Genomic DNA, 26,410 nt, shown 5'->3' with positions numbered 1-26,410 from the left:
CATCTGACTCGGCTCCAAGCCAGCCTTGAGGAGGCATCCTTTGAAAAATCAGAGTTAGTTTTTTTCCTGGGCATCTCACAGGAGTCACTTTGACTGATTTGGATTTTTTCTTTTTCCAACCAGGCACCACCACCACGTGAGAACAGCTTGTGCAGCACCTATCCTGTGAGAACTCACACATGTGGGCATTGACTCTGTTACCTTCACCTGTCAGGCAAGGCCCCACATCACCTTCCGTTCTGTCCAGGATCACAGGACACAAAGTATTGACACAAATAAAGACTTCTTCTTCAGTCTCTGCACCTTCCTCTGAGACTACCTGAAAATCACCTTTTGATAGGTCTAGAGGCAAATCAACCACACAAGAAACATTTTAAATAAGATTTATGATTAATTTCTGTTTTATGAACTCTCATCCCAATAGAGATACTGTGGCATTACCTTTGAAAAGGGAACCTAGTATTTTGAGGATATTCCACCCCAAAATGGGACAGAAGCTCTTAATACCACAGCTTATTTTGGAACCTCCAAAGTGGCGTACGAGGCAAAGAGAGGCCACCCACAGGAGCGCAGGTTTGTACAGATATGTCCATAGATCTATAATTTTATTGTTTTATATATATTTATAATATATTTATATATTTTTTAAAAGAATCCCTTCAAAAACTACCCTCCCACCTAGCAAAACAAAGATTAAACAATCAAAGAGGGTGTCCTGGAACGAAGTATCCCAGGGGTCTCATAGAGCCAAAATGACTGCTGAGCACCAGCACCCTCTTTCCAAGTTTCTGTGATGCCCCGGGGGTGCCAAGGTGACTGTCACACTTTTATGGCTCCTGAAATTGACCTGTCAAAGGACAGGGAGAGAGAGAAAGAGGGAAAGACGTGGCCGTGGTGGCAGGGGCTCGAGCGGTTGGGGAGACAGCAAGGCGTACAACCTGAAGCTCAGAGTGTGAAATGCTGCGATGAAGAGGAGGGAGACACTGCCTGGAACGTCGGTAAAGAAGAACGGAAAGAGAACAAACATGCAGGGGAGTTAGCTGGCAAGATGGATCTCGAAGAAGAGCTCAGAAGCATCACACTTGGGACCCCTGCTACCCCTCCGTCCCCCAAATCTCTTCCTCTCACCCTCCCAGTTGTGAAGGGAGATCCAGCTAGTTTGATTTTGACCAAATCTTCGCGCTGCCCCGGAGCCTGTAGGCACAGGGGAAAAAAGAAAAAGTTCAAAGTGGACACTGAGGTTCATATCTCACTTCCTTCCTAAGTGCACAGAGAAAAGTGCACTGATGTTCCCTGCCCTCCACACAAACACGCGCGCTCTGTCTGCCCACACTGCTCACCCTTTGGCTTTGGAGGTTTTCTTGCTCGCCTGGCGCTGGTTGGTGCCAGGGGCTGGCTCCCTGAGCTCCGTGAGGTGCTGCTCCGGGTCTTGGGACGTGGCGGCTGCAGCGGCTGCTGTTGTCACTTTAATGGTCTTCTTCAGGTTTGCCACCTACAATTGCAGCAAAGCAAGAACTAATGGGTTCCCAAAGCTGGAGGGTTTTTTTGGCTACAGGTTTTTTTAGTTTCCCTTTGGGTTTCTTTAAAAATTTTTCTAAAGGAAGCCCTGGAGCTAAGAGCTGCAAGCTCACATCAAGCAAAAGAGCTAACATCTGTCCAGGCCCCTGCACTGCAGGGAGTATTAAGCTGATTTAGGACTCTTCTTCAGGCACAAGTCCCTGGGGGGTGTGACCTAGGGAAAAGGCAATGCCTCACTTCAGCAAAGACTGTAACAACCACAGGGCACTGGTTCTGGTTGTTCTAAGGAGAGGGGCACTGGCTGCTCCCTGCTGCACCCACTCACCTCGCTCTCGATCTGCTGCTTCAGGGCCAGCTGTTGCTCCTTGTGCTGGTTGGCCCGGCTGACCTGCTCTTCGATGCCCGACAGGACAACCTCACAGCCCTGGCACCTGGAGAGGAGAGCCACAACTGAACAGGCCAGGGAGTTGGCACAGCATAGACACAAACGTGAACGACAGCAGATTTCAACTCCAGAGGCCAAAAACACTGGGAGCTGACAGGCAGGGAAGATACAGGGGCAGGAATCCGATGTGATGACACCGGGAATTATGTTATTATCTGGGAGGGGGACAGGTAAAAAAGCCATGCTGGGTTCAGAACTACAGATAAACACTCCGGAAGCCTCCTGCCAGCAGCCAGTGCTGTGCAAAGCCTCCTGCATCCCCATCACCCCTCTAGACACAAACAGGGGAATTTGGGAAACTATTTTTGGAAAATTGCTTTCCACTGGAGAATGGGAAAGGGGATCCAGTAGGTCACCTCCCAACACCACCCACCCTTAGTGACACTCAAAGGACCCAGGGAAGCCACTGGCCACTCCTGCAACCTTTTTTAGGGTGTTAGTACTAGGGGCTTCCTCCTCACCACTCCTGCAATGTGCGGGTGATGGTGCTAAGCTCCTCCCTCCGGATGTCCCTCCCAATGCTGTAATCCACCTCCAGGCGCTGGTTCCGTTGATCCAGGCTCCCTCGCAGCACATCTGCATACACAGCCTCAATCACCAGGTCCTCCAGCTGCCGGACATTCTTCAGCTGTAACTGCTCCAACAGCACCGAGTAGGGGATGCACTGTGGAAAAAAAGGATGATAACTAGCATGAGATAATCCCAGTGGGAGGAGAACTCGGGAAAAACGGGGCCACTACCTTGATCTTGGCAGCCAGAGTGACGACTGACAGGTGCCTCAGTTTGTTCTTCTGGGCCTCTGTCAAGGGAGGGAGGTTTGCTGCTTCAGCTGTTGTCAGGGGAAGGAATGGGATATTAGAATTTACGCCTCGTTTCCCAGTTCTGCACAGAAGCATCTGTACCACACCCGTCTCTTAAAACGTCTGCGCACCAATCCCCCAAGTGGTGCTTCGTCTTGCCAAGCCATCCCCATCAATTCTCAGCTCAAAAGACCTCTTCTGAGCAGCCTTTCTTCCTGCCGCCCTCAGCTCAGCCTTCCTAGCTGTCCCACGCGTTATTTATGCGGGTCTGCACATCCCAATGGATACCTAAGTCTTTCCCCCGGGTCCTCAAAAACGTCTTTGTCAGGATGCCCTTTGGCAGGCGGGGAACAGCGGCGTTAATTACGGCCAGGCACCCCGCTAGTCTGGGCCCACCAGGCCTTTGCGGGGCCGGCGGCTGAGCTCTGGCTGCCTAGGGGGGGGCTGTCGGGGGAGGGAGACTCCGTGCCCCGGCTCTCCGGCGCCGTTCCTGCCCCGCGGGATCCCCACCACCGGGCCGGGGGGCTCGGGGTCCCCGCCCCGCGCCCGGCCTCACCCAGGTAGTCCGCGTAGGTGCCGTAGGCGAAGATGGTGAGGAGGCGGAACACGGGGGAGAACTCGCTGTCGGCCAGCTGCGGGGACACAGGGTCAGGCGGCGCCGCCGGGCCGCGGGCAGGGCCCGGCGGGGCCGCGGGGCCGGGCGGGTCTCACCTCGCGGACGGCGGGCATGTCCAGCAGCTCCCCGAACACGTAGATGCCCGGGGCCTCCAGCACCTGGTGGATCAGGCTGGCGAGCGCGGCGCCGCGGGCCGCCTTGGCCAGCAGCAGGAACTGCTCCTGGCTCTGCCCCGTCACCTTCCCCTCGGCCGCCATGGCGGGGCCCGGCCCGGCCCGGCCGCGCTCGCTCGCCACCCGCGGCCCCGGCCCCGGCCCCGCGCACCCGCCCGACACCGTCGGCGCGCAGCGGCCGCTTCCGCGTGTGACGCGCACCCGCCGCCCATTGGCGGAGCCGGCGGCTCGTCCCGCCCCCGCCGCTTCCCCATTGGTCAGACCGGGAGCCGCGCGGCGGCGCAGTCCCGCCGGCAGGGCGCCCCCCGCTGGCGGGGCTGAGCGCCTGCGGCCGCGGCGGCGCTTCGTCCGTCCCGCTGCCATCCCGTCTGTCCGCCGCGTCCTCCGCCAATTCCCGGGCCATTCCCGGCCATTCCCGACCACCCCCGGCCGCCCTTGTCATCCGGCCACGACAGCGTTCATGTCCCCGGGCCAGCCCAGGCTGCGGTGTGCCTGGGGCGCAGCCTCGGCCCCGGCAGACAGCGGCCACCGGCTGTGCTGGGCACAGGCACCGGCCAGCCCTCAGCTCCGTTCCGCACTTTTTTCACGCCCTGCCGTGCTCGCCAGCAGCGTCTGCTCACTGTTCTCTTATTTTTCGTGACCCATCCTCTGTCAAAGCTCCCCCAAGCTGTCCAGCCGTAGTGAGATGTGTTTTGCGCGAGGCAATGAATGCCAGGTGAATATCCGCATATTTATGGGTGTTGCCAGCCTGGTGAATATCTACTCTTCATCCGTACACCTGGAAATGTCCAAGGCCAGGATTGATGGAGCTCTGAGCAACGCGGTCTAATAGCACACCTCCCTGCCTCCAGCAGGGGTGTTGGAACAAGATGATTTTTAAGGGGCCCTTCTAACCCAAACCATTCTGTGATTCTATGATTAATGTTGAAATAACTGGTGAGAAAACAGATGCACTACTATATGGCATGGTGTTTTTCACATCTCAATGATCTATTCTACAAGAGCCACACCAGAATTAAAAGAGGTACATGGAATACCTTGTGTGTGCCCACACATTGCTCTCATTTTTGCTTTCACACCATTAAGATCTCACTATTTTGAGCAGTGTTTTGGGGATATGTAAATGTAAAAAATCTTATGTTGCAAAGCACCGTACTTATGTATTTAAGCTGTGCATTTCTTAAATCCCTGCATGCCTCCCCTCCTCTACTGCATTAATTTTTACAAAAAAAAAAAAAGACTTTACTATCTGCTGAATCATTAACCATCGCACTTGTCAAGAAATGCATCCCTGATGCAGGCAGGGTATGGCCATAAAAAGATAGTTTAAATGCTCCACAAGGATAGAAATGCTTATAGTGCTCCTTAAGTATCTCTTCGTGGGTGTATGAGTTACAGCAATGCGGTCATTGTTGAGGGCACAGTTCCCTGTGCCAGGTGAGAGAGAATAAAAAGTGGGGGTCATTTGGGGAAAAAAACCTCCAAACCTTCATGGCTCTTCTCATCTTGTATAAATCACATGGTAAGTAGAGGTGAGTTGAGAGAAGTGCAGTCATTTCAATAACCAATATTGAGCTGTTTGGCCAAGAGTTTCCAGTGCATCACAAATTCCCTCATGGCTGGCTCCTTCAGAAATCCACAATGATTTTCCATGAAAGAAAAAGAGGCCTGATACAGTCTATGCAGGTAGTGTGGTTTTAGCGTGTTAAAATTGTAGAGCTATCAGGGCAAGTTTGCACTCCAGCACGTGATTGCCAGCAAGAGATTTGGCCTTCAGCTCGATCAGTTTAGCACATATTAAAGGCAGTTGATTGGTGCTTAACCAGACTTCTGTAAGCAAAACATCTTGAAATAAGTGTAACATCTTGAGATCTTCATCTGGGTAAAGTCTATGTTTGTTAAGGTTTTACTTGCCAGTATCAACATCTCTCTTCTCTTGCTTTGACTCTAGTTCTTGTCACACAGCTGCTGTGGCTGAGTCATGAAGGAGGCTCCTTTGGGGTACAATTCTGCTCTAAACACAATTTCAGAGTGAGAAAATACAACCCGTGGCTGCCTTGGGGAGTTGGATCGTTGTCTCCCAAGCTCATTTGTACAGCTGTATGGATTGTCACTACTCCTTCTCAGTGTCATCCTCTTCAGTCCCTAAGGCTCCTTTAGTGTTTGGTCTCGTCACTGAGGCTACTGACAGAAGGAGGGAACAGTGTGGACAGCGACGGTCAGTGTGAAAAACTGAACTTCTAACGTTAATGATCGTGCCACGAAGATTAGGTGGACATCACTTGAAACTAATTCCAGGCATAAGGAGCAAAACAGCTCTGAGTGCTGGGCCAGAGAAGCAAACATGTGCCTGAGAGGGGAAGGCACCCAAACCCTCAGTCCTGCTTCTTGTACGGCACATTTTCATTTATGTGCTCTGATGATCTTAGCTTTGAGATGTCACAGTCTCCTTTGCCTCAAAAGTCTGAAGCTGAGCAAAGAAACTTCTCTGATCATCTTCCGCCAGTAAGTCGGTCAATGAGCTCTCCTAGGAAAGTGCCTCACACCCAGTGGCTCAGGGCATTGTTGGAAGCTACCCTGGGTCCTCAATGAGCAAAGTAGGAAGGAGAGTTTCCTATGCTCAAGTCAGGTAAAATGGGACCAAGACACATTTTACCCCACAGGCATTTCTTCAGGAAGAACATGATGAGCCAGAGAAGCAGGAAAGTCTATCAGTCTGTATTCTCAGAGCCAGCAATATTTGGGCTTCTCCACATAGCAGGATGGAAGGAGAGGCAGGACAGGTAAGGTTGGCTGGAAGCTGTGAAGGCAGGTTACAGGGCAATATTGATAAGGGCATCATCTCCTCCCTGCTTTCCCCTCTCTGTTTCTGTATTTAGGCCTGATTCACCATAGCCTTACACCTGCTGTCTTCACTTACACCAGTGCAGGGTGCATTCAAATCAGGTTCAAACGTAACCCTGCTGATTTGTAGTGTTTTATTACTCTCTTCCCCACCCCCTTGCCAGCTCCTTCCATCTCAGTTTTATCTCTCTATCGATCTGTTTCTCTCACACTCTCTGACACGCTTGCTGCCTTTCATTATTAGTTAGATAAAGCCTGGCAGCCCGAGCATCCTAGCTACATGATGCTCTCTCTGTCTCCTTCTCCACTTCAGCCCCAGCTCCTATGTCCTGTGTGTGCTGGGTCCCCCTGTTTTTGTCTGCTCCCTTTTTATCCTGCATCAAGAGCAAAGACCAGAAGGTCCTTTGAATTACTCAGATCGCGTGTTCTCCAAATGAGAAGGTCGTTGTCCTCTCGAGCGCAAAAGTTATGGGTAACATCCCCACAACTTAGCAAAAACTTTGGCCTCATCCCTAGATTGCAGTGCTGGGTGTTGAAATTAAATTCCAGCCTCCTGGAGCCAGTAAATTCCATGCTTTTGCTTTCCTCACAAAGCAAACACCTATCTTTATGGTCACAGGGAAACTGTGAAATGTGATTTTCATGTAGCCAAAAGAGCCGAAAGTAGGAGGCGAAGAGTGCAGATGAAAGCAAGTCTGTACGACATTTCATAATTTTAAGATAAATCTTGTGACATGGAGACATTCTGTGTTGTTATTTCTGAATGTGGGGACTTCTGATCCTAGCTGTAACCACCCCCTAGCATCATCCCTCTCTTCTGATCTTGCTCTGATCTTTACAGAAAGAAACCTCCATTCTCTTTGTGCTATAGATCCACTTTCTTTCCTCTGTGCTCACTGTCCCACTTTAAAGCTGTAGAGCTGTACGGGCTCATTCTAGGTTGTTCCTTTCCTCACCACCACGGAATCCAAATAACTTGTCAAAACGCTGAAGACTTTTTTTTTTTCACCAGTCCTTCTCTGAACATAGCAGAGTCACATCTCATGAGACGATTTTTCACAACTGTGTGTAACGTGGACTCTGAGACAAAAACACTGTAAGGACAAGGGGGGCTGGCATGACTCTCTTGGATACCAATAGGATACAGAAGGCTTTTAACCCTTTGGTTTGTACTGGGCTAATGCAGACAGGGGTTACACCTAAAGTCAGCCCAGTATCAGCTGCTTGAGGGTAACTGCACGATCATTCTTCCTCCCATCTGCTCTCACAGCCCTCAGGATTTTGCAGGCCAGGAACTGTCTTCCAGACAGGCCTCCGGTTGTGATTCAAGGACTCCAGAAGAGAGAGGATCTTGCACTTCACTAGGTAGTTTGTTTCTGTGATTAATCACTCTCCAGTGACCGGCTCTTGTTATTCGCTGCCAGAATATTTGGTAGACTTTTCTCCAGGAAAGGAGTGATACTGCAAGCAAGTCATGTCTTGTTCTGCTTTTTGATATATTAAACAGGTTGACCTCTTTAAATTACTGAGATCTCCAGCCTTCAGATCACCTTTGATTCAAAGTTATTTTTAAAATACGGAGCATAAAGCACTGTACAGTTTTCCAGCATGAGACTCACTCAGACACAGAGAGAGTTTAATCGGCTCCTCGCTTCCCATCCTTACTCCTGTTTTTACACAGACAGGGATCACTTCATGTTCATTGCTGCAGCCTGGACCACTGATTCTATGTTCAGTTTTCTGCCTGTTACAATCCCCTCATCTTTTTCAGAGCACTTCTTTCAGGACTGGAAGTTGTTCCCTGTAGATGTGGGCATTTTTTTTTTTTTTTCCTGTTCCTGGCTTTACAATTTGCTCTCAACAGTCTTATAAGTTTTATGAGAATGACCACCTTGCTGAAAGGGGCAGGTCAATCTGTCCTGGTCCTATCCTCATTATTTTTAACACTATAACAATATTTGTGCCCTCAGTAAATTGTGTCAGAATGAACTATATCTGCTCACCAAGCACTGAATAAAATGGTGAGTCATACCTGACCCGGGACTCATTCCTGGGCATCACGTAAGAAACGCTGCCACTCAATGGTGGGCTTCCAGGGATGACCTCCTTTGTGTTTACAGGGCGTTAAATGGAGTTAACCAGCTCACTTAACCTCCTGCTCTGTTAATGTTGCATAACGCTTCTTTTTCTTATCAGCGTGCTTTGGGAAATTAACACTTCCAGAAGCCTGGGTAGATCTAAGCCATCACCTTTCCCAAACAAACCTGTAGTCACATCAAAGACTGACAAGAACAAAACAAGTTTATGCAGCAAGATCAGTTTCCTCCAAACCAGGCTGATTGGCATTAACTGGAGAATCTCATATCAGCTCTGTTGCTTTGCCTAGAATTTTTTAGGTCTTCTGTTTGCTCTTTACAAATATTCACAGGGCACAGTTCTCTCCAGTCTTCTGGGATGCCTCTGATATTCCAAAGCTTATTAACCCCTTGTTTGGTGAGCAATAGGGCAGAGGAAGCTGGGCTCTCTGTGGATTTTTTCTGTACCATCTGTACTTTCCACCACCATACCTTCAGCCGGGGTCTCCTCATGGCACCCTTTCCACAGCTTGCCACATCTGTGAGGGGCAATTTCTTCTACAGTCTACATCACGGGGCTCCCCCACCACTCTCTAACATTACACAGCTCATAGCTTTTTGTTCTGTTTTCAAAATAACACAGATTTCCCAACATTTTCTGCTTAAGTCTTTTGGCCTGCTGGGTGGACTGCTCTCATCTGTGGGGCTTTGCCCAGCAGCATGGCTACAGGCTCTGTTCTCTTTCCTCTGTCAGGCTGCTGGTTTTCGTACAATTTGTTGGAGCTTATTTACTTTTTAGAATCTGGTCATTTTGTCAAATCCATGGCAACTAACAGACAGACAGACAGGATTCTGCAGGTAGCAAGGCAACAACATGGGTCTCTCTTCCCTTAGGAAACAGCAATAAAACCAGCAGCAGTGGGCTCAGGACTCCTGGGTGTAAATGATTTGTGTCTGATCACTGCCAGACAGAAATAACAGCCAGTAACACCTGATTCCATCTCTCCCCTCAAATTTCCATGTAATTTTACATTAGCTTTCCTTTGAAAAGGAAACCAGACAATCCATTCCATTTATATCACCTAAGAGTGAGGTACAAGTGACATCAGCCCTTGAGCTCTCTATTCCCATCATCTTGACGGCTTCCCTGACTCCACCAGCACATCTACCAAGGTTTCCTTGGTCCCTACAAAATCCTGCTCCTTGTCTTCTTTCATATTTCTGACTCCTTTTGCAGCCTTTTGTAGTTTTACTCTTCAGGGGGATTTTCAGTGTTTGCGTCATTTGGATTTTCACCCTTTAGCTGACCTTTCCCTGGTTGAAATTTCTCCTCTGTTTTGTGCTTCCCAATTATACTAAACACATTCGTCAGGATTTGAAAAGGTCAGAGAGAGCCTATGTGCCTGATGTAGCCCCTTCCAGAGCTTTCTACCCTCTGCTACTCCCAGGTAAGAAGCCAGGAAAAGAAGCCCAGAGGGCGAGACGAGCTGAATGCTGACTCGTGCTGCTCCATCATGTCGGCACAGGGGATTTCTTGGGAGGGATCACTGAGCAAGGTTTGCTCAGATGATTTGTACAAGTCCTGTGAGAGCTAGAGCTGAGAAGGCTGGAGTGTGACAGGAGCCTGGATAATCTCTGACATAAAGTCCCATGTACATGAAAGGGACAAAATCCCGGGGCTTTGGCCTGGTGACACACAATGGTGCAGCATCTCACACGCACCTCGCGGTGCCACCCCGAGGCAGTGCCCTCCTCCCACACTACGGCCTCACGGTGACACTAAGCCTTGACACAACCCCATCCCCGTGCTGATCCTCCAAACGCACACCGACATCGCTCCCAAACACGTGAGAAACCTGTTGACTCTCCTAAACATGCTCACAAATACACACACAAGACTCAAATATCCTGGCACGGGAAAGCTCGGAGCAGCCTGGTTCATTAGCACAGCAGCTCGCAGGAGGCCTGGTGAAGAACAGACCCAGACCCTTCAGGTATCTGTCCAAAGCTGGCACGACCTATTCTGGCCATCCTGCCACGCTCAGGCTTAGCACTGTGTATCTGTGTGTCACCTGTGTCCGTCCCTGATGCAGTGGCAGGGTGCTTTACAGCTCAGTGCTGTCTCTACTATTTCCTTCTGGGTGTTTTTTTTGTGTTTTTTTTTTTTTTTTTTTTTTTCCCAGGGTCAGTCACAGTCTTTCCTCATCGCTTTATGATGAAAAGTTTGATTGTTTTTGAGGATCTGAGGAAATTACTTTCTTGCTTCCTCATATTTCAGGCCCTGGAGTGGAAACTGTCTCTCTGTCATTGACTTTCTTCTCTCGCCCGTTGGTTGCTCAGCTGCTCCCTTCTGATTTGGTCTGTGCTTTCTGTTTGGTTCTCGATGGTGGAGGGAGATGTTCCCTGTGAAACACTCGGCCCCTCAAAGGCACATCAGCTTCTTTCTTTAATTTTGCTGTCACATCCCTACCATTTCCAGACGCATCCCATCGATCCCTGGCAGAAACGCGCTTGGGGACACGCTCAAAAGACCTGGGCGATCCCTCAACGGGTAGAACACACCATGGACGGATCCCGCTCCTCCCTCCCCTCCCCTTCCCCATCGCTCCTACCTCACCCGTGTGTCCCACGGGCTCTGCCCGTGAGGCTCGACCGAACCCCTCGCCTGCCCCGCCGGGGCCGCCCGTCTGCCGCACCCCACCCCCCCCCACCCGCCCGGTACCGCGGCGGCCACGGCGTCCCGGGGGCCCGAAACCCGGGGACGATGGATGCGGTGCCGGGGGCCGGGGGGCGGGCCCGAGGGGCGGCATCTCCCCGAGGGCACTGCCGCGGGGCGGAAAGGCGAGGGGCGGCGGGGATGAACCCCGGGGGGCGGCCCGAGGGAGGGGGATCCCGGGGGGCCTCCGCCCCCGAGGACGGACCGGTCCGGGGGTGGCATTCGCCGGAGCGAGCCGGAGCGACGGGTCCCTTGGAGACACCTCTCTCCATGGCAACCTAATCGCTTCCTGCGAAGATCCCGAAATAACCGACGAGACGGGGGAGCGGAGCCGAGCGGAGCGGAGCCGAGCCGAGCCGGGCCGGGCCGAGCCGTGCGGGCAGCGGCGGGGAGGCGGCGGGGGGCAGGTCCGGCGGGGCGCGGGGCTGCGGGAGCGCGGCGCGGGCGGGCAGGGAGCGGGAGGAGCCTCGGCACCCGGCCGCCGGGGCAGGGGGCTCCGCGCCGGGGGGACGCGCTGCCCCCGCACGGCCGCTGCCCTCGCCCGGCCGCCCCGGCGCCCCCCGCGGGCTGCAGCGGGGGCCACGGTGCCGGGCGCGCCCGCGCCAGCAGCCATGGGGTTAACGGGAGGCAGCGAGCGAGAGAGACGGAGACAGGGAGAGAGAAAGAGGGGCTGGACCAGTCCTCGGCAGCTGTTTATTTCAAGGCATCTCTCGCTCCCTCTCCCTCAGCCAAGCCTCAGCCTCAGCAAACCTTCCTCCTCCTCCTCCTCCTCCTCTTCCTCCTCCTCCTCCTCCTCTCCTTCCTTCGTCCTGGCCATGAGAGGCACGGGCAGCAGCAGCTGTGCTCCCCCAGCCCTGTGCTCCGCCGCTCCGGCTGCGCCCCACTCGTCTCCCCGCAAGGTAAGTTCATCCTCTCGGCCCGGGCTTGGGGGACAGAGTGGGGACGGGGCTGCAGGGGCGGGGGGGAGGGTGGCTGCATGCCCGTCTCCAAGTCATCCCTCCCTGTCTCCTTCCCTGTGTCCTTTCTTCCCCTTTTTCTTTTCCCTTTCCCGACCTAGGTGCTCTGGTCTCCCTTCTAGCCGACTGTCTCCTTCCTCCCCCCTCCTTTTCCTCCTCTTTTAGTCGGGGGCAGGGGATCCCCGAGGGGCCGGGAGGGAGGGGGCACAGCCGAGGGATCGCTGCCTCTTACCCTCCAGCTCCGGGCTCCATCACAGACCTGTTGTGCTGGAGCGCTGGAGCCTGCGCTGAGGAAGGCGACTTCAGCCAAATTGGCGCAGCTGGAGAAAGGAAACAGAGGGGTCAGTCCCACCTCCTGCCTGGCCAAGGGTGCACCATGCAAGAGAGAGCAATTCAGATGTGGAGACTCAGCACTTGAAGCACTTGGATGCCCGGGAACAGTAGGAAACTGGGAGGCAGAAGATTGTCAGACTCATGACATGTATTGCAGGCAGGCACTAGATGGCAGGGGACCGGCATCCTAGAGTGCTGCTTGGAATGGGGCCACGCTCACAGTTCCCAAATGCAGGGAGACTTGAGCTCAGAGGACCATCGATGGGCTTCGCACGCCCATTCCCTCGCTATGAAAACGTCCAAATGCAGCATCGCCCTTCCAGCCCCGCATTCTGCCCCAGCCTAGGATTGCCATAGCCAGCCCACAAATGCTCACCCTGGCAGCCTGGCACGGGCATTCCTGTCGGCGAGCCACTGAACGCTGCAGGACCTGCACTGACTCAGGGCGAGCGGTGTCAGCCCCTCCGGGATCCTGCTGGATCCTCCTGGGTGCTGCCTCCAACGCTCTCAGCCTCAGATATAGGGTAGAGCAGCCTGACGTGAGCCGCTGCATTCCAAGTGCCAGCCCCCAAATTCAGCCAGCTCTGGGAGGTGCTGCCCCCAGCCCCACGCACAGCAGGAACTCTTTCCCTGGCTGGGCTTGGCATCTCCACTCCAGGGCACCAGCATTCGGGTTCACAGTCCCAGCTGCCAAAACTCCTCCGAGTGCATCAGAATTGTCTCCCTGGGTCATCTGCTCTGGGATTCCTCCCTCTCCCTGTCCCCACCCAGCTGAATACAGCAAGGCATGTACATAACCCCTTTTCACCAACACCGGGGCTCATGCTTCCTGCTACCAAAGCAGCAACGACTGCATCTCTGCCTCTTGGACCATGAACTCTGGGGTGTTCATGGCCACTGAGAAAAATCCAGGTGTGGTGTGCCCAGGGCATCACGCAGTGTGGGGAGGGTCTCATTGCCAGTGCCCGAACTCACTGTGCTCAGCGCTTGGAGATAGCTTCTCGGTTCCGTGGTCCCAGATCACAGCCTCGTATCAGTAGCTGTCACCATAGCCCTTAGTTCTGTCTGGGAGATTAAAAAATGCCTTCCAGCCTAGCATTCCTCCTCTGTAAGGAGGGCTGGGTCCTCCTCAGGTTTGTTTTGATTTTTTCACCACTGTTTCGAGTGGAATCGTTGCAGTGGGGGAGCTGGGCGAAGCGAGGATTTGCATGAAGCTCTCGGTGCTGCGGGGTTGCTAATGGTGAGCGTTATTTCAGCCAGCAGTAAGTTTCATAATCTTGGCCCAGCTCTTGTGAATGTTCCATTTTTCAGGGTCATGAGCCTCTTTACCCTTCTTCCATCCCTCCCCCCTCTCCCCAAACTGGTTGGCAATTTCATTGTTCCAGTGGAATATATCCGTCATGTGAGGTCATCGCTGCATAAGGACAGGTGATTGATTGCTTAGGTCACTGGGGCCTGTCCCATGCTGGGCTTTGAATGCTGGTTTGGAGACCTTGAACCGGACTCTGTGCTCAAAGGCGAGGCGATGTGGGGTGCAGAGGGGCACGGTGATGCATTCCCGGCAGCTTGAGTCGCTGAGCAAACAGACTGCTGCATTCTGAACTAGCTGGAGCGCTCTGAGAGCAGACAGCTTCATTCCTAGAGGCACAGTATCACAGCAGTCAAGCTCTAGATGTTACAAAAATACAGATAGATCATCATCTGCCAGCTGAGCCAGACAGAATCGGGTGCAACTCTTTTCCCATCCCCGGATGGAAGGAGCCTCTACCCGCTCCTCACTAACACGGCTTGTGTGCGCTTGGCTTCATCCAACTGCTCTCCAGTCAGAGCCGATCTCGGCTGGGCATCGAGAAAGATGGGAGATTCTCAGATTTTAAGGCCAGAGGGACTATTTTGATCATGGAGACTGACCTACAGCAGAGCACAGGCCAGAGAATTTCACCAATTTAATTTCCTGCTCCAAGCCCGTAACTTCTGATTGAACTGTAGCATCTCTTTCAGGAATACAGCCAGGCAAAGGCTGCAGGCAATAGGGAACACACCACCTGCCTAGGTGAATTGCGCTGGTGTGTGACCCTCTTTATTAATAGTATTGTTCCTCATTTGAATTTGTCAAACTTCAGCATTTTGTAACAGAAGGTTACAGATTGCACTTGATGCGAGGAAGCTACAGCACACGGCTGGCACTTTGGTTCCTTTATTCCTCTGATGCCTTTTTTATTTGGATAGGATTTATCTTTGGCGTTAAGGTATACAAAAATCCTGAACACGAAGAAGGAGTTATCGTAAACGAATCCTAGGGCTTTCCTGGGGCACAGTAGTGTCTGAACTCCAGAGCTCAGGGTGTCATATTCAGGGTTTAGTCAGAGCTCCCTGCTCTGAGCAGGAGTGCAGCAGGCTCTGCTCCTAGCCATTAGGTAGGATGTAAATTCCCAGTCCCCCTTGGGCGAGCTGCTACATATGCTTTGGGGCATGGCTACTGAGATTTGCTCTCTCATGTCCCAGCAGCGGCGGGTCCATGCTGCAGGAGACTTACAAAGCGGGAGGAAGCACAGATGGGTGTGGGGAACAGCAGCAGGATTCATGCTTCCATCCTGCAAATGCATGAGAGCAGCTCCTAACAGATTTGCCCCAGCCTGGAGTGATGGTGGGTCCATAAGCAGTGGCAAAGAACAGTGTAGTTCTTACGCTCTGCTTCCAAGCACCAAGATTCACAAACTGAGCTCAATGAAGTGCCCCGGGGAAATAGCTTTGTCATTCACACTCTGTCATCTGTGCATCACAGGACCAGAACGCTGAGATGAGGGCTCTGTACCTAGAGTGAAAGCATACAGGTTTCTTGTTCAGACTCTGGGAGTAGCCCTGTCCGGTGTTATTGCCATTAGACCTGGGAAACACATATGAAAGCAAGAGCCTTGCCATAAGGCACTGGTGCAGAAATCCAGTCTCTCTGCTCTGGCACACAAAGGCTTCATGAATGGTGTAAGGTGGGATTTATACTCCCACATAGTAAGAGCATTGGCATCCCCTCCTCTGCTCTGAAGATCTACCCAGTTTATTCAGGATCCACAGTGGAAGCTGCATCCAGAGCTGAACGAAGGGCATGCGTTACTCTTGCCCTCCAACACAGCAGGGATGGTGCCCAGGACACAGTCCTGCTGCCGGTGGCTGACCGCAGAGTGCCCCAGACATGCTTTGTCTGCTGTTTAGTCAATAATCCACAGGGACATCTATGCTCCATTTGGAACATAAACGCTCCAAGCACGGTGGAATCCAGCCTGCACTGCCTGGTATTTTCACCTGAAACCTTCCTTTGCTCCCACACCTTCCATGCCATGGGAGACACCTCTGTCCTGCTCCCAGCTCCTCCACAATCATTCCTGAGTGTTCCAGCGCAGGACACACTCTCAGGCTTTGGCCATGATCCCATTAACAAACCAGAATGTGTTGACAGAGTGGAGACCAACCGACCTTGCATCATTCCTGCACTCATCTGGAGCTACCTTTAGGGTGGGGGCATTGGGAATCACCAGCTCTTCACTCTAGGCAGCAGAACCCATGCACAGCAGTGTCTCCAGTCTGAGGCTTGCATCCCCATGTGTGGGCTGTCCCCTCCTCAGCACCATGTGCACATGAGGCGGTCAGTGCCGGGGCTCACCCCTCCTCAGCTCGTTCCATATGTCATCTGCTCCGTAGGGCTGGGATTTAGACAACTGTGTGTGAAAGCCATCCAGGGTTTGGCTCTGTAGGGTTCCTCATTCCCAGGTTTTCAACCCTGGTAGTCCATAGACTAGGGTGTCATTGGTGGAGCTCACAATCCCAGCTTAGAAGAACAGCGATGTCCCCATTATGAGACCTCCCAACAAGCGAGGAGAGTGCAGTGACTCCAGCATTCCTGCCCCCAGGCACATTCCTGAGGGTAGAGCCATTGCTGTTCGGGGGAGTGCTAGAGTTTATACCTGCAGCACTACTGTACCACACTTCCCTGTGGGACTAGCACTGAGGTCTACCTGCACTTGGAGAAGGTTGTCCCTGCTAGGATGGCACTGTCCAGCCCCACATCTCCTGCTTCCCACTCCAAAACAGCCCCCAGCCCCCGAAGATGGGCTGTGACTGAGAGTGCCGTGCCACAAGCAGAGCAGGCTCTTCGTCCCAGGGAACTGCTGTCCCATGGTGAGTCCCAGGCATGGCCTCAGGCACTCCCAGCCACCTTGAAAACTCTCCTGCAACTTGTGTGCCCTCTGGCCTGGGGATTCACACAAGGAGGACCTCCATACTTGGAATTCCCTCCCTTTCAAAGTCCAGAATAAATTCTGTCATGGATTTGTGTTGCCAGACATGATCTTCCACGGCAGCGTGATCATAATCCAGATGGCCAAGATCTCGCCAGTATCTGGCTTTAGAAGAAACTTGCTCCATTCTGCTACCTCTCTGCAGAGCTGCATTTTAATACCGAGTCCCCTCCAAGGCTTAGAGGTTCAGGAGCGAAGAACAAAGAAATGCTGAGAATAGCTGCTCTTTTCTCCTCATCTTCATCTCAGGATCCCTCCAGAGACTGATCTTGCCCCGGAGGGAGGGGCAGGGCACATTAGCCAACAATTCTCTTTTTTTTCTGTGAACTTTGTTTAAATATTTAACAGAAGGAAACTAAAAATATCCCCGGTTAATGCAGCGGGAGCTAGACAGCTACTTAGTCTACGGTGCCCTTCCTCCTGGCCCTTCTTCTCAGGTGTACATCACAGCAAGCCCGTGGCTCTTCCCTCAGGAAGAGGAAGCCTCCCACCCAGGAGGGGCTGCAGGGCTTTTTGCAGGTCATGGGGCGAGCAGGGGCAGATAGCAGTCACCCCTTGGAAGCCGGGAGGCGCAGCGCAGCTGGCTCAGGGCTGGAGGGGCAGGGTTGGCCTCTGCATTGACTCCCTCAGCCGAGCATCCCCATTTCTCCATCTCGGCAGCCACAGGAGGGCATGACCGTGGGTTGTCGGCATTCATGCTTTCCCCTTCACGATGAGGGAGCAGGCTGAACATCTCGCACGATCTTTTTTTTTCCCGTCCGGTGTGTGCGTGCGGTTGCGGGGAGGATCCGGGGTCAGGCACATAAGGGCTCACCGGGGAAGGGACACGGCGCTGTGCCCAGCCTGGGGAAGGGGCGAGCAGCATGAAGGGCAGCGGGTGCTGAGCGGCCGGGGCACAAATCCGGCTGATCAGGAGAGGACCTGACCTCATCCGAGCTTTTGTTGTTCAGCCGTGGGAGGTGGGAGAGAAAAGGGAGGAATAGAGGAGAAAGGGAGGGATGGGACAGTGCAGAGGACATTAAGACAAGGAGTGTGGGAAGGTAATTTCATGTTAACTAAGAGGAAAGTAAATACTAAATATTTGATAGGCATATTTTTTCTCTTAAATTCTTTAGTGAGGCTGGACTTTTTCTCGCTGATTCACTCTTTCTCAGTCTTGGTTTACCACTCTCGTGCTTCCCCTCTCGCTCTCTCGCTTCGGCACACAATGAAGAGGCTCTTTTTTAATAAATGGATTACACACTCCACACTATAAATAAACACAGGAATTAAGACTCCAACTTGTTCCCGTGATAAGCAAACAAAGATGCTGAATCCCATTCTCGGCCCTCAGACGGGAGAGCCCCTGGGGAAGCTGCACATGTGCCTGGGCACGTGTGCTCCGGAGATCGCTCCTTGCTTTTGTCAGCATGTGTTCATGGGTGGGCTTGGCATCGGTGGCGGGGATTGATGCACCTCCATGCACGGGGGGCACGGGAGCAGGAGAGGGTGCACGTGTGTGCGCATGGACTCCCCTTATGCTGCCTGCCGGGGCTGGGAGCTCACCTGGCGTGGCACACACTGCCCGCAAGGAGAGTGCCGTCACCGCCGCCTGAGGGGACACTGACACCGCTCCCTTTTGGTTCCCAGTGAAGAAGATGAGACAAGATCCTGACTGAGCAAAGGCACCGTTGCATCCGAGATGGAGCCCAGTGCCTGGTAGGTTCACAGCTTCCCACACTGGCAGGTGAGACGGGAAGAAAGCAGGAGTGTGGGCGGTGGGCTGCTCCCGGCTGCTTGGCCTTTCAACGGAAGGAACGTTTAGGTCAGGCTCTCTTTCTTCTTCCCCCACCCCGCAGCAGGATGCCTCCACTCCTCTCCCGCATCCACTCCCTGCAGCTGTGGCATCTCCTCCTCGTCGTCTTGGCCATGCCTCCTCCTGGCACATGGTCTCTCCGCTCTCGGGGCCCGGCAGCCCCTCGGCCTCTCTGCAACCGCCGGAGCCCCCCGGCCCCGCGGTCCATTTGCATCTGGGAAAGGACCTCGCAGCCGGAGCGGGATTCCCGCCCTGATTCCCGCCCGGATTCCCGGCCGGATTCCCGCTCGGCCCTGCCGCGCCAACGTACCCCGCCCGCGCGCGGAGCGGAGCTGCGGCACGTGGTGCGGCTGAGGCGCCAGGCCGCGGGGGCCCGGCCCGCCACGCCCTCCGGGTTCGAGGACGGCATGCCCTCCTCCCAGTACCCCTGGGCCATCGTGTGGGGTCCCACGGTGTCGGATGAGGACGGAGGGGACGCAAACTCGGCCAACCCGGGCTTCCCACCGCTGGGATACACCTTCGTCTCGCCGCACGGGATGGCGACGGCGCAGCCCAACTCCCACTCGCTCCTGCACAACGCGGGGCTCAACCTGCGCGAGACCCCGGCCACCCTGCGGCCCTTCTTGTTCGGGCCCCGGGGGGAAGGTAAATCTGCCCTTTGCTTCTGTCGCCCCCGGTCCCCTGCAGGAGCAGCTCCTTCTGCAAAACTCATCGGGAACCTCCCCTTGCCCTGCTGCCCTTGGGGGGCTGGAGGGAGCGGCCATCACAACCCCCACTCCTCTGTCTCGCAGGTGTGGACCCCCAGCTGTACGTCACCATCACCATCTCCATAATCATTGTCCTGGTCGCTACTGGAATCATATTCAAGTTCTGGTGAGTGGGCTTTGGGCCAACGGAGGCTCTCACTGGGCCGGTGTCTACGGGAGGACTGCGGGCTTGGGACCCATTTGTCCCTGGGGTGCAGATCTGGTGCTGCAATCCCTTGCAAGGTTTGGCACTCGGCCACGCTGGGCTCTATTGCTGAGTGTAGCGGGGTCCATCCCACAGACCTCTCTGTCATCACGGGCTGGGGCTTGGCTCTTTACCTCACGCCTTGCTCTCTCCACAGCTGGGACCGAAATCAGAAACGCCGGCGTCACTCGGGGCAGCAGAGCAGTGGGAGGCAGCAAGAGAGCCAGCAGCCCCTCACAGACCTCTCCCCCACCACCGTCAGCATCCTGGGGCCCTACGGCGACCCCCTGACCCCCACACCTGAGGCGGAGGAGTCCAGGCAGGGCCAGGAGGGTGCAGAGAAGCTGGGTGGCCACGGGAAGAATGCAGCCTTCCAGCTCAACCGGTGAGCGGCCAGTGGGCTGGGACAGGAGGGGCCGGCAGCGGACAGGGGGACGGGTACACTGAGGCAGGGCAAAGGTGACGTTGGCTGGAGGGAGTGAGGGGTTGGGGCAGCGTAAGCGCTGATTAATTTCCAATTCCCTCTTTCCCTCAGAATCCCACTGGTGAACCTGTGAAGCTCCCGGGAGAGGCTGAGCTGGCTCCCCCGCCCTCCTGCCACAGCTGGCGAGCGCGGACTCTCCCCGCCTCTGCCACCCCAGGAAAACAAAGAACCTCCTTGTGCCACGGCCCACCACCACCACCACCATTATTAACTAACCGCACCGGGATGTGCCTGGGCAAATGGACGAGCTGGGCCTCCTTAGCCTCCTGTGGGGGAAGGCTGGGGACCCGCCCTGCCCACGCAGGACAGGGTGACGTGAGAGAGCAGAACGGTGGGAGGGGAGACAGCTGGCGGCAGCGTGAAATCTCGACCTCCCCAGCCCCTCTTCTAGCATACGTGCACAGACACACTTGGATCTCCATGACTCTCTCACCAGTGCATGCCTGACACCGGGGGTAGGCAAGGCGGAAAGGCGTACCCCTGTCCCCGTGGGCCCTCACCCTCCGTGTGTCCCTTCCCACGTCGTGTGCTTTGCAGTGAACGTCTGGAGTTCAGTGGCTGCAGGATTGCCCGCCAAGTGACTCGGACGGTGGCAACCATCTGTTCCTGAGACCTTGGCCCTCCCAAGGGTGGGTGAAGCTTGGGCAGAAGAGGCTCACAGAGCATCTGGGCCCTCTCAACAACCCATTTCGTTGAAGGAAACATTATCATCTTCCCCCTGGATGGAAGATATTCACATCTTTCCAGTTTCTTTCTGCCTAACACTCCTTTGGGGTTTTTTCTCTTCAGCTTGTATCTTTCTTCCTCTCTCCGTCCAGAGTTTTTCCCCCTCAGTTCCCACCCCCATGTTACTTCTCTTGCCAGTTAAAGTCAGAAAAGATTCCTTTAGCTTTCCAAATGTTTTGATCTGTTGAAAGCCTCCTTGCTGTCCCTCTCTGCCCCTTCAGCCTCCTTCAGAGAGGTTTTTCGGAATAACACCAGTCTATGATGATGCTTTCACCCAAGCGAAGCCCTCTGCTCACCATGTTATTTAGCAAGTGTCCTGTACACAGCTAGAGTGGAATGCAGACATTACTGAGCACGAGGAACTTGAATTTTGCTGGGCTCAGGAAGAGATTTGCTTTCAGATACTCCTAGCACAGGCAGAAAGGAAGCAGAAGGGACTCTGCACCTGGGACGACCAAGAGCAGTTTAGAGCTGATCTCGGGAGCTTTGGAAGAGTTGCCATGTACTGCTGGTATGTCTTTCCTGGAGTGCAAGGTGACTGGAAGCCCACAAGGCAGTGCTCACCAAGGGCCTGAGAGAGGGGTATCTGAGCTCTCAGTTGAAGCTCCATTCAGTTCCCCAGCTGGTTAGAAACTGAAAGCAATGGCACAGGTATCTGTCCAAACTGGTTGCCTGCGCATGTCCTTCGGGGCTGTGGTGGTCTGTAGGGCTGGCAGCCACACTGTCACTTATTTGTGTCAGCAAGAATCCGTGCATCTCCGCCTCTTCCTAGGCACGGACCCATGGGCGTCGCTTTGAGACGTGGGAGGTGGCAAATTTCAGCTTAATGACAATAGAGCCTCTTAGCTTTTATGAACAAGTTCTAATTAATTAAAACCCCACACTGACAGCCACTGAGGTGAAAAGATGCACATTTAGATAAGGTTCCCCCTGCAGTGTACAAAAACCTTCAGCTGCTTGGCTGATGTGGTCAAAGGCAGGAAAATCACCCACAATTTGAAGGCCCTAATGCACCATAGAAGGTCTCTGACAAAAGTCATCTTGGAGAGAGGGAAGCAGCATTTCCTCCTTTATCTCTGCATTAAAAGCCTATTCTTTATAGGACAAAGCACAGGGAATTTCATAAGAGGCCTGGTTCTGCCCGTTTTCCCAGCTGAACCATTAGGTGTTCTCGGGTCCCAACTGACTCATTGTGAAGGGCATTTAAATCAGAGTGCAAATTACAATAAGCTTCCCAAAAACAGTAGAGATCTGGAGAAAATGACAGGTCAAATAAAATTACTGGCTTATTAAAAGCACAGAGTGGCTGAAAGATGTAGGTGGAAAAGGACTCTGGAGACCTCCAGTCTAAGCACAGGTTGAGTCTGTGCTTACAGCAGGGGATATTAGTGCTTTACCATAGATCGATCTGTTGCTGAGCCTGTTCTTATTCAGGATCCATGCAAGGCTTTGGTAGACATTTAAGCTGCAGATGGACAGGGAAGGACAAGGTGGCGGCTCCTGCTCACTGCCCCATTCGTTACTGCCCCTGTTCCCCCTCTCCCTGGCACGTCCCTGCTGGGGAAGGACATCTGCAGGAGGCTGCACTGCTGATTGCTGGCAATTTACCATACCTTGAACTGGTTGAACTAATCTTCCAGACCAGATTAATTAGATTGTTCTTTGATCAACAGTGTTTGTTGAAACAAGGCCAGAGTTTAGACTCGTCCACTTCAAGGGCTCTCCTTGGACCTTCTCTTTCCACATGCTGCATGGAGAGAAGGTCTGTAAGAAAGTGCCAGGGGACCACAGGAGGTATAGTGAAAACATTTTCCAACACTTGATGTGGGGATGCCCTGCACTCTCCTGGGAAGCCTCTTGTAAATTCTGCAAGCAAATCAGATTTTGGTAGTTTGGGGTTTTTTTCCTCGCCCTTTTACATGTCTCTGGTTTTGGTAAAAGTATCTCCAGGGAGTGAAACCTTTCATGGAGGCTGTGGTAAAGGGAAAGCTGGTGAAGCTGTGTAGAGAAAACAACAACAACAGAGGCCTGGGTATAACGAACATATTTTCATTTTCTGAAAATGAGCAATCTTCCTAGCCAAATATGTTTTTATGATAGTCATTCAATCCTTCACACAAAACAGGTTAGATACAGGGAAACAACTTCATTGTCCTGCCCAAGCATTCACTGCTACGCTTTGTCCCTGGAACAAAACACTCAGAACACGTGTGGACACACAAGCTTCTTCCAGTCAATAAATAATCTCACTGGATCTGTTTTCCCCATGACTGGAACCTTATAAACCACCTTCCCCAACACAGCCTGGAGCCAGAGCATACCTGAGGTCTCTGCCCTGGCCCAGGGTAATATTTTGTAGGATGTCCACATGGATGGGCTTGACAGCACTGAGTACCAAGCCAGGGCAGAGGACAGCATCTTCTTAGTCACAGCCCATCAGGTTTCCCTGTCTTCTGGACAAATGGAGGGGAAAGATTGGTTTTGTTTGTTTTGTTTTGTTTTTGTTTTTTTTTTCTTTCCATTAGAAACAGAAAGTTTTTTCTTTCCATTAGAGAGAAAAGTGTGCAGGGAAACCAACTGGAAGTGTTTGTAATCTTGGGCTAATTCTGCCCAACATTTCTATGCTATTAAAAGGGAACATCCGGGTGGGCTGAGTGAGATGAAGTAACTGTGTCTCTGCTGAGCTCCTGGAGAGCCCTGGCTTTTTGAACACAAGGGTGGTCTCTCTGTGAGCACAGTGGAAGGGAGGGAAGTTCCTGCTTCCAAGCAGGAACTGGAGTCTCCTCGTTACTCAAGAGAGTGGTATGACCACAAGGCCAAATCCTGCTTGGGCTTTCCCATCTGGTTGGTTGCAACAGGTAGGCAGGGAGCAGACCTCCAGTGTGCGCTTCCACACCTCTCCTCCAGTCCAGTTTCCAGGGACTCACATCCAGCCAAGCATCCCAAAATTCAGAGAGGGCTATCTACCTCTTCCTCAATGGCACCCAAGTGCCCTTGCAAATCTGGTCTCTTCATTTCCCACTCCACTTCCCAATGAAGAAAAAATGCTTGGAAAGGAGTGGTTTGTTCATTCCCTGCAAGTTCTCAAACAGGACCACCTTTAGACTGTTCTGAATCAAACCGCGGTTTTGTTTTTTTCACTCTGACAAACCACATCTGTGGCACGGCCTTAGAGCTGAGACCTGCAGCACAAAAATCCTGAGTCAAACTCCAGTCCCCCAGCTGCATCCCTGCTAACGTCCCGCTGTAGTCCTGGCCCTACCCTGGCAGGACCATAGAGAGAGATCCCCTTCCTTCACCAGCTGCTGGCTCTCTCCTCTTTTCCTGTTGTCTTCCCTCTCCCACTGTTTTCCCTCTTCCCACTCTTGTCCTGTACCACGGTCTCCCTCCTGGGTCTCTCTCCCCTCCTACTGTTTCGCCCTCCCTACTCCTCTCTTGTTCTCCCTTTTCCACTCGGTCTCGTTCCGCCACGGCTTCCATCCTCCCCTCCAGCCTCCCTCCTGCTCCTCTGCTCAGTCTCGCTCTTCCCCCTCCCCTGCCCTTGTGCGCTGTGATATATATTTTTGTAGGATTTCTCTTCTCCTTGTGGTGAAATATTCAAATCTTGTGGGATGTTAGTTTCAACATTTTTAAATAAAACTTTGCAAAATACTGAAAGCGGACCTCTTGCTTCTGTGGAAGGTCCCACTCTGGAAAAGTCAGGGTGGGACGAGAGGGACTGCACCCTGGGCAGACCCCATCGGGGTGGGGGCTCAGACTGCTGGCGTCCCACGTTCTCTTTTTTGGGACTACAGGGGGCCATTTGACCCCGTGTCCGTCTTGCCTCGGTCTCTTTGCCCACTAAAGGGGTCCTTTGGCCAGCCTCACGCATTTCCATGGCAGGTGGCGCCTGGCGGAGGAGGAGCCCTTCTCCACCCGCTTCCCCACCCAAAACTGCTGTCCTGCCCCTGCAGCCGCCGTCTCCCAGGCATGCCCTAGGGCTGCTTGTCACGCTGGGGGCCAGGGTGTCCCGGAGAGGTGACAGAAGCCGAGGGGAAGGGAGGGACACGCAGCGCAGCAGGCGCAGCAGCTTCCCTCACTGTTCCCCGCGGCTGCCTCCGCAATTTCTATTTACAGCCCTGCTGCCTCCCCTCCTGGCCACGGTGCTGCTGCTGTTGCTGGTTTCCAGGGCCGCTCTGTAATTAAGCATCCTTGTCTCCCGCAACTCCTCCACTTCGCACGCCCAGCGGCAATCGGGGCTGGGGGCGCACCGGGCTTGATGGCCGCTCCAAAGGGCTGCTCCCTGGCAATGGTTGGAAGACTGCTGGGGATGGGAATGAGGATGGTTCCCACCCCTGCTCCCTCTGCCCTGCCTGAGTCCTTTGGGCACTGGAGGTGTCCCTGATCCTCTGCTTTACTCTTGGAGGAGGGAGCAGGCTTCGCAGACCAGACCTGACCTCGGACCCTGGGGTTCCTGCCCGCTGGAAGGACCCTTCCTGCTGCAGGGCCAGGCCCCTCCACGTGGCACCCTGCACCCTGGACAGGATCTCTGTGGGTTGGTGGTGGCCCCAGGCCCACGAGAGAGCGGACATGCTCCTGCGGTGGCTGTCCTGGGGTACGGACACACGAGAGGCTGAACAGCGCCTCTTCTGCCCCTGCCCTGAGTGTGGGAGGGCAGAGACTTCCACCCCTGCTGCTTTCGGTGGAAGATCCTCTCCAGTCAACAGCTTTGGGGCTGGGCAAGCTGGAGAGACTTGACAGAGGTGGTGATAGGTTCTCCCTGTGCTGAAATTACACTCATGTACTCATTGGTGCAGTGAGATGTTTCGCGCAAACCTCATCTGCTTCCAGCCAGAGCTTCAGCCCTTCCTGCTGACTTCTCTCTGTCATCAGATGCTTTTCTCTGGTGCCCTCTCTGCACAGGCTGGGGCTGCAGGCACTCAGCCAAACATACCCTTTTCCACCAGGACTAACTCTCTGACTCACAGGAGCAGCTCCACGAGCTGCCCCTTATTCTTCTGGCTTCCCGAAACACCGACTCCCTGATCTAACCCCCTCCCATCACCATTCCCCACTACATCACTCCTACCCACCTGTCTGTGTTGACTTCTCACCCTTTCAGTCTGGTCCCAGCCCTGACTCCTTTTCCAGTGTCTCCATTCCTTTCCAGTCTGCAGCCTTGCCTCCTTCCCTAGCATCTGCCCCACATCCTATTCCCCAGCAGGGAGCTAGCACTGGGAGTTGCATTCTGAATGAGGACAGCAGAGATGGGAGGAATGAATGCTATCATTTAAATCAAAGAAGAACATATGAGATCTGTACAACGACTTCAAGACACATAAAAATCACCCTAATGAGTGCCCAAAAAACAAGCATGAGGTGTTGCTGACCACTGTGATTTTCTGGGAAAGAGAGTAGTTCAGAAAAATGTTTTGAAAACATCTCCAAAATCTGGGATTCCCTCCAGCTGAATGCCTTCTACAACCTGCTATAAATTATCCCATTATGGGAAAAAAAGCGCAGGCAACTGTCAGCTGGAAGAGTCAGTATTGCAGGGATGTGGCAGCAACCAACAATACTTGCTTACTTCCCCTGCTCAAGGACTTTCTCCAGAGTTGTGGCTGGAAGTTTGGACTCCATCTGCTCTGGCTCTGCCCTCCTCCCCAGGCCTGTGCAGCTGGATGTCATTCCTTTGCGTTCCTTTGCA

General features: G+C 53.5%; 2 protein-coding genes across 3 annotated transcripts; one reads left to right on the top strand and one right to left on the bottom strand.

Annotated features, from left to right (window-relative positions):
- Positions 1 to 372: 372 nt before the first annotated feature.
- Positions 373 to 3,714, bottom strand: COPS7A (COP9 signalosome subunit 7A). Of its 2 annotated transcripts, XM_040056596.2 has the most exons (8): positions 3,475 to 3,703; positions 3,320 to 3,395; positions 2,704 to 2,792; positions 2,425 to 2,627; positions 1,844 to 1,949; positions 1,341 to 1,492; positions 1,129 to 1,194; positions 373 to 987 (listed from the first exon to the last, which is right to left on the bottom strand). In XM_040056596.2, the coding sequence occupies exons 1-7, from the start codon at positions 3,634 to 3,636 to the stop codon at positions 1,155 to 1,157; spliced, it is 828 nt and encodes a 275-aa protein (XP_039912530.1). In that variant the 5' UTR covers positions 3,637 to 3,703; the 3' UTR covers positions 373 to 987; positions 1,129 to 1,154. The 2 variants fall into 2 exon arrangements, with proteins under 2 accessions (XP_039912530.1, XP_039912529.1); XM_040056595.2 differs by having other exon boundaries at positions 373 to 1,194; positions 3,475 to 3,714.
- A 7,843-nt stretch (positions 3,715 to 11,557) lies between these two features.
- PIANP (PILR alpha associated neural protein) lies at positions 11,558 to 24,381 on the top strand. Its single transcript, XM_040057239.2, has 7 exons — positions 11,558 to 11,594; positions 11,916 to 12,086; positions 18,398 to 18,466; positions 18,607 to 19,208; positions 19,355 to 19,436; positions 19,672 to 19,899; positions 20,050 to 24,381. The coding sequence occupies exons 3-7, from the start codon at positions 18,450 to 18,452 to the stop codon at positions 20,069 to 20,071; spliced, it is 951 nt and encodes a 316-aa protein (XP_039913173.1). The 5' UTR covers positions 11,558 to 11,594; positions 11,916 to 12,086; positions 18,398 to 18,449; the 3' UTR covers positions 20,072 to 24,381.
- The last annotated feature ends 2,029 nt before the right edge of the window (positions 24,382 to 26,410 follow it).

Source organism: Hirundo rustica, chromosome 2, assembly GCF_015227805.2.
Source record: "Hirundo rustica isolate bHirRus1 chromosome 2, bHirRus1.pri.v3, whole genome shotgun sequence".
In the NCBI taxonomy this organism is placed as follows: domain Eukaryota; kingdom Metazoa; phylum Chordata; class Aves; order Passeriformes; family Hirundinidae; genus Hirundo; species Hirundo rustica.
The sequence above is the reverse complement of the archived record's forward strand: the minus strand, read 5'-3'. Positions and strand labels throughout refer to the sequence as shown.

Bases quoted from the DNA above. Each gene is read 5' to 3' on its own strand.
- COPS7A (XM_040056595.2), bottom strand. From the start codon at position 3,636: ATGGCGGCCGAGGGGAAGGTGACGGGGCAGAGCCAGGAGCAGTTCCTG. The intron at 3,396-3,474 runs GTGAGACCCGCC...GTGTCCCCGCAG, and splicing joins ACATGCCCGCCGTCCGCGAG to CTGGCCGACAGCGAGTTCTC. The intron at 2,628-2,703 runs GTAGTGGCCCCG...TTTTTTCCACAG, and splicing joins CTCTGGCTGCCAAGATCAAG to TGCATCCCCTACTCGGTGCT.
- PIANP (XM_040057239.2), top strand. The intron at 19,437-19,671 runs GTGAGTGGGCTT...CTCTCTCCACAG, and splicing joins GGAATCATATTCAAGTTCTG to CTGGGACCGAAATCAGAAAC. The intron at 19,900-20,049 runs GTGAGCGGCCAG...TCTTTCCCTCAG, and splicing joins GCAGCCTTCCAGCTCAACCG to AATCCCACTGGTGAACCTGT.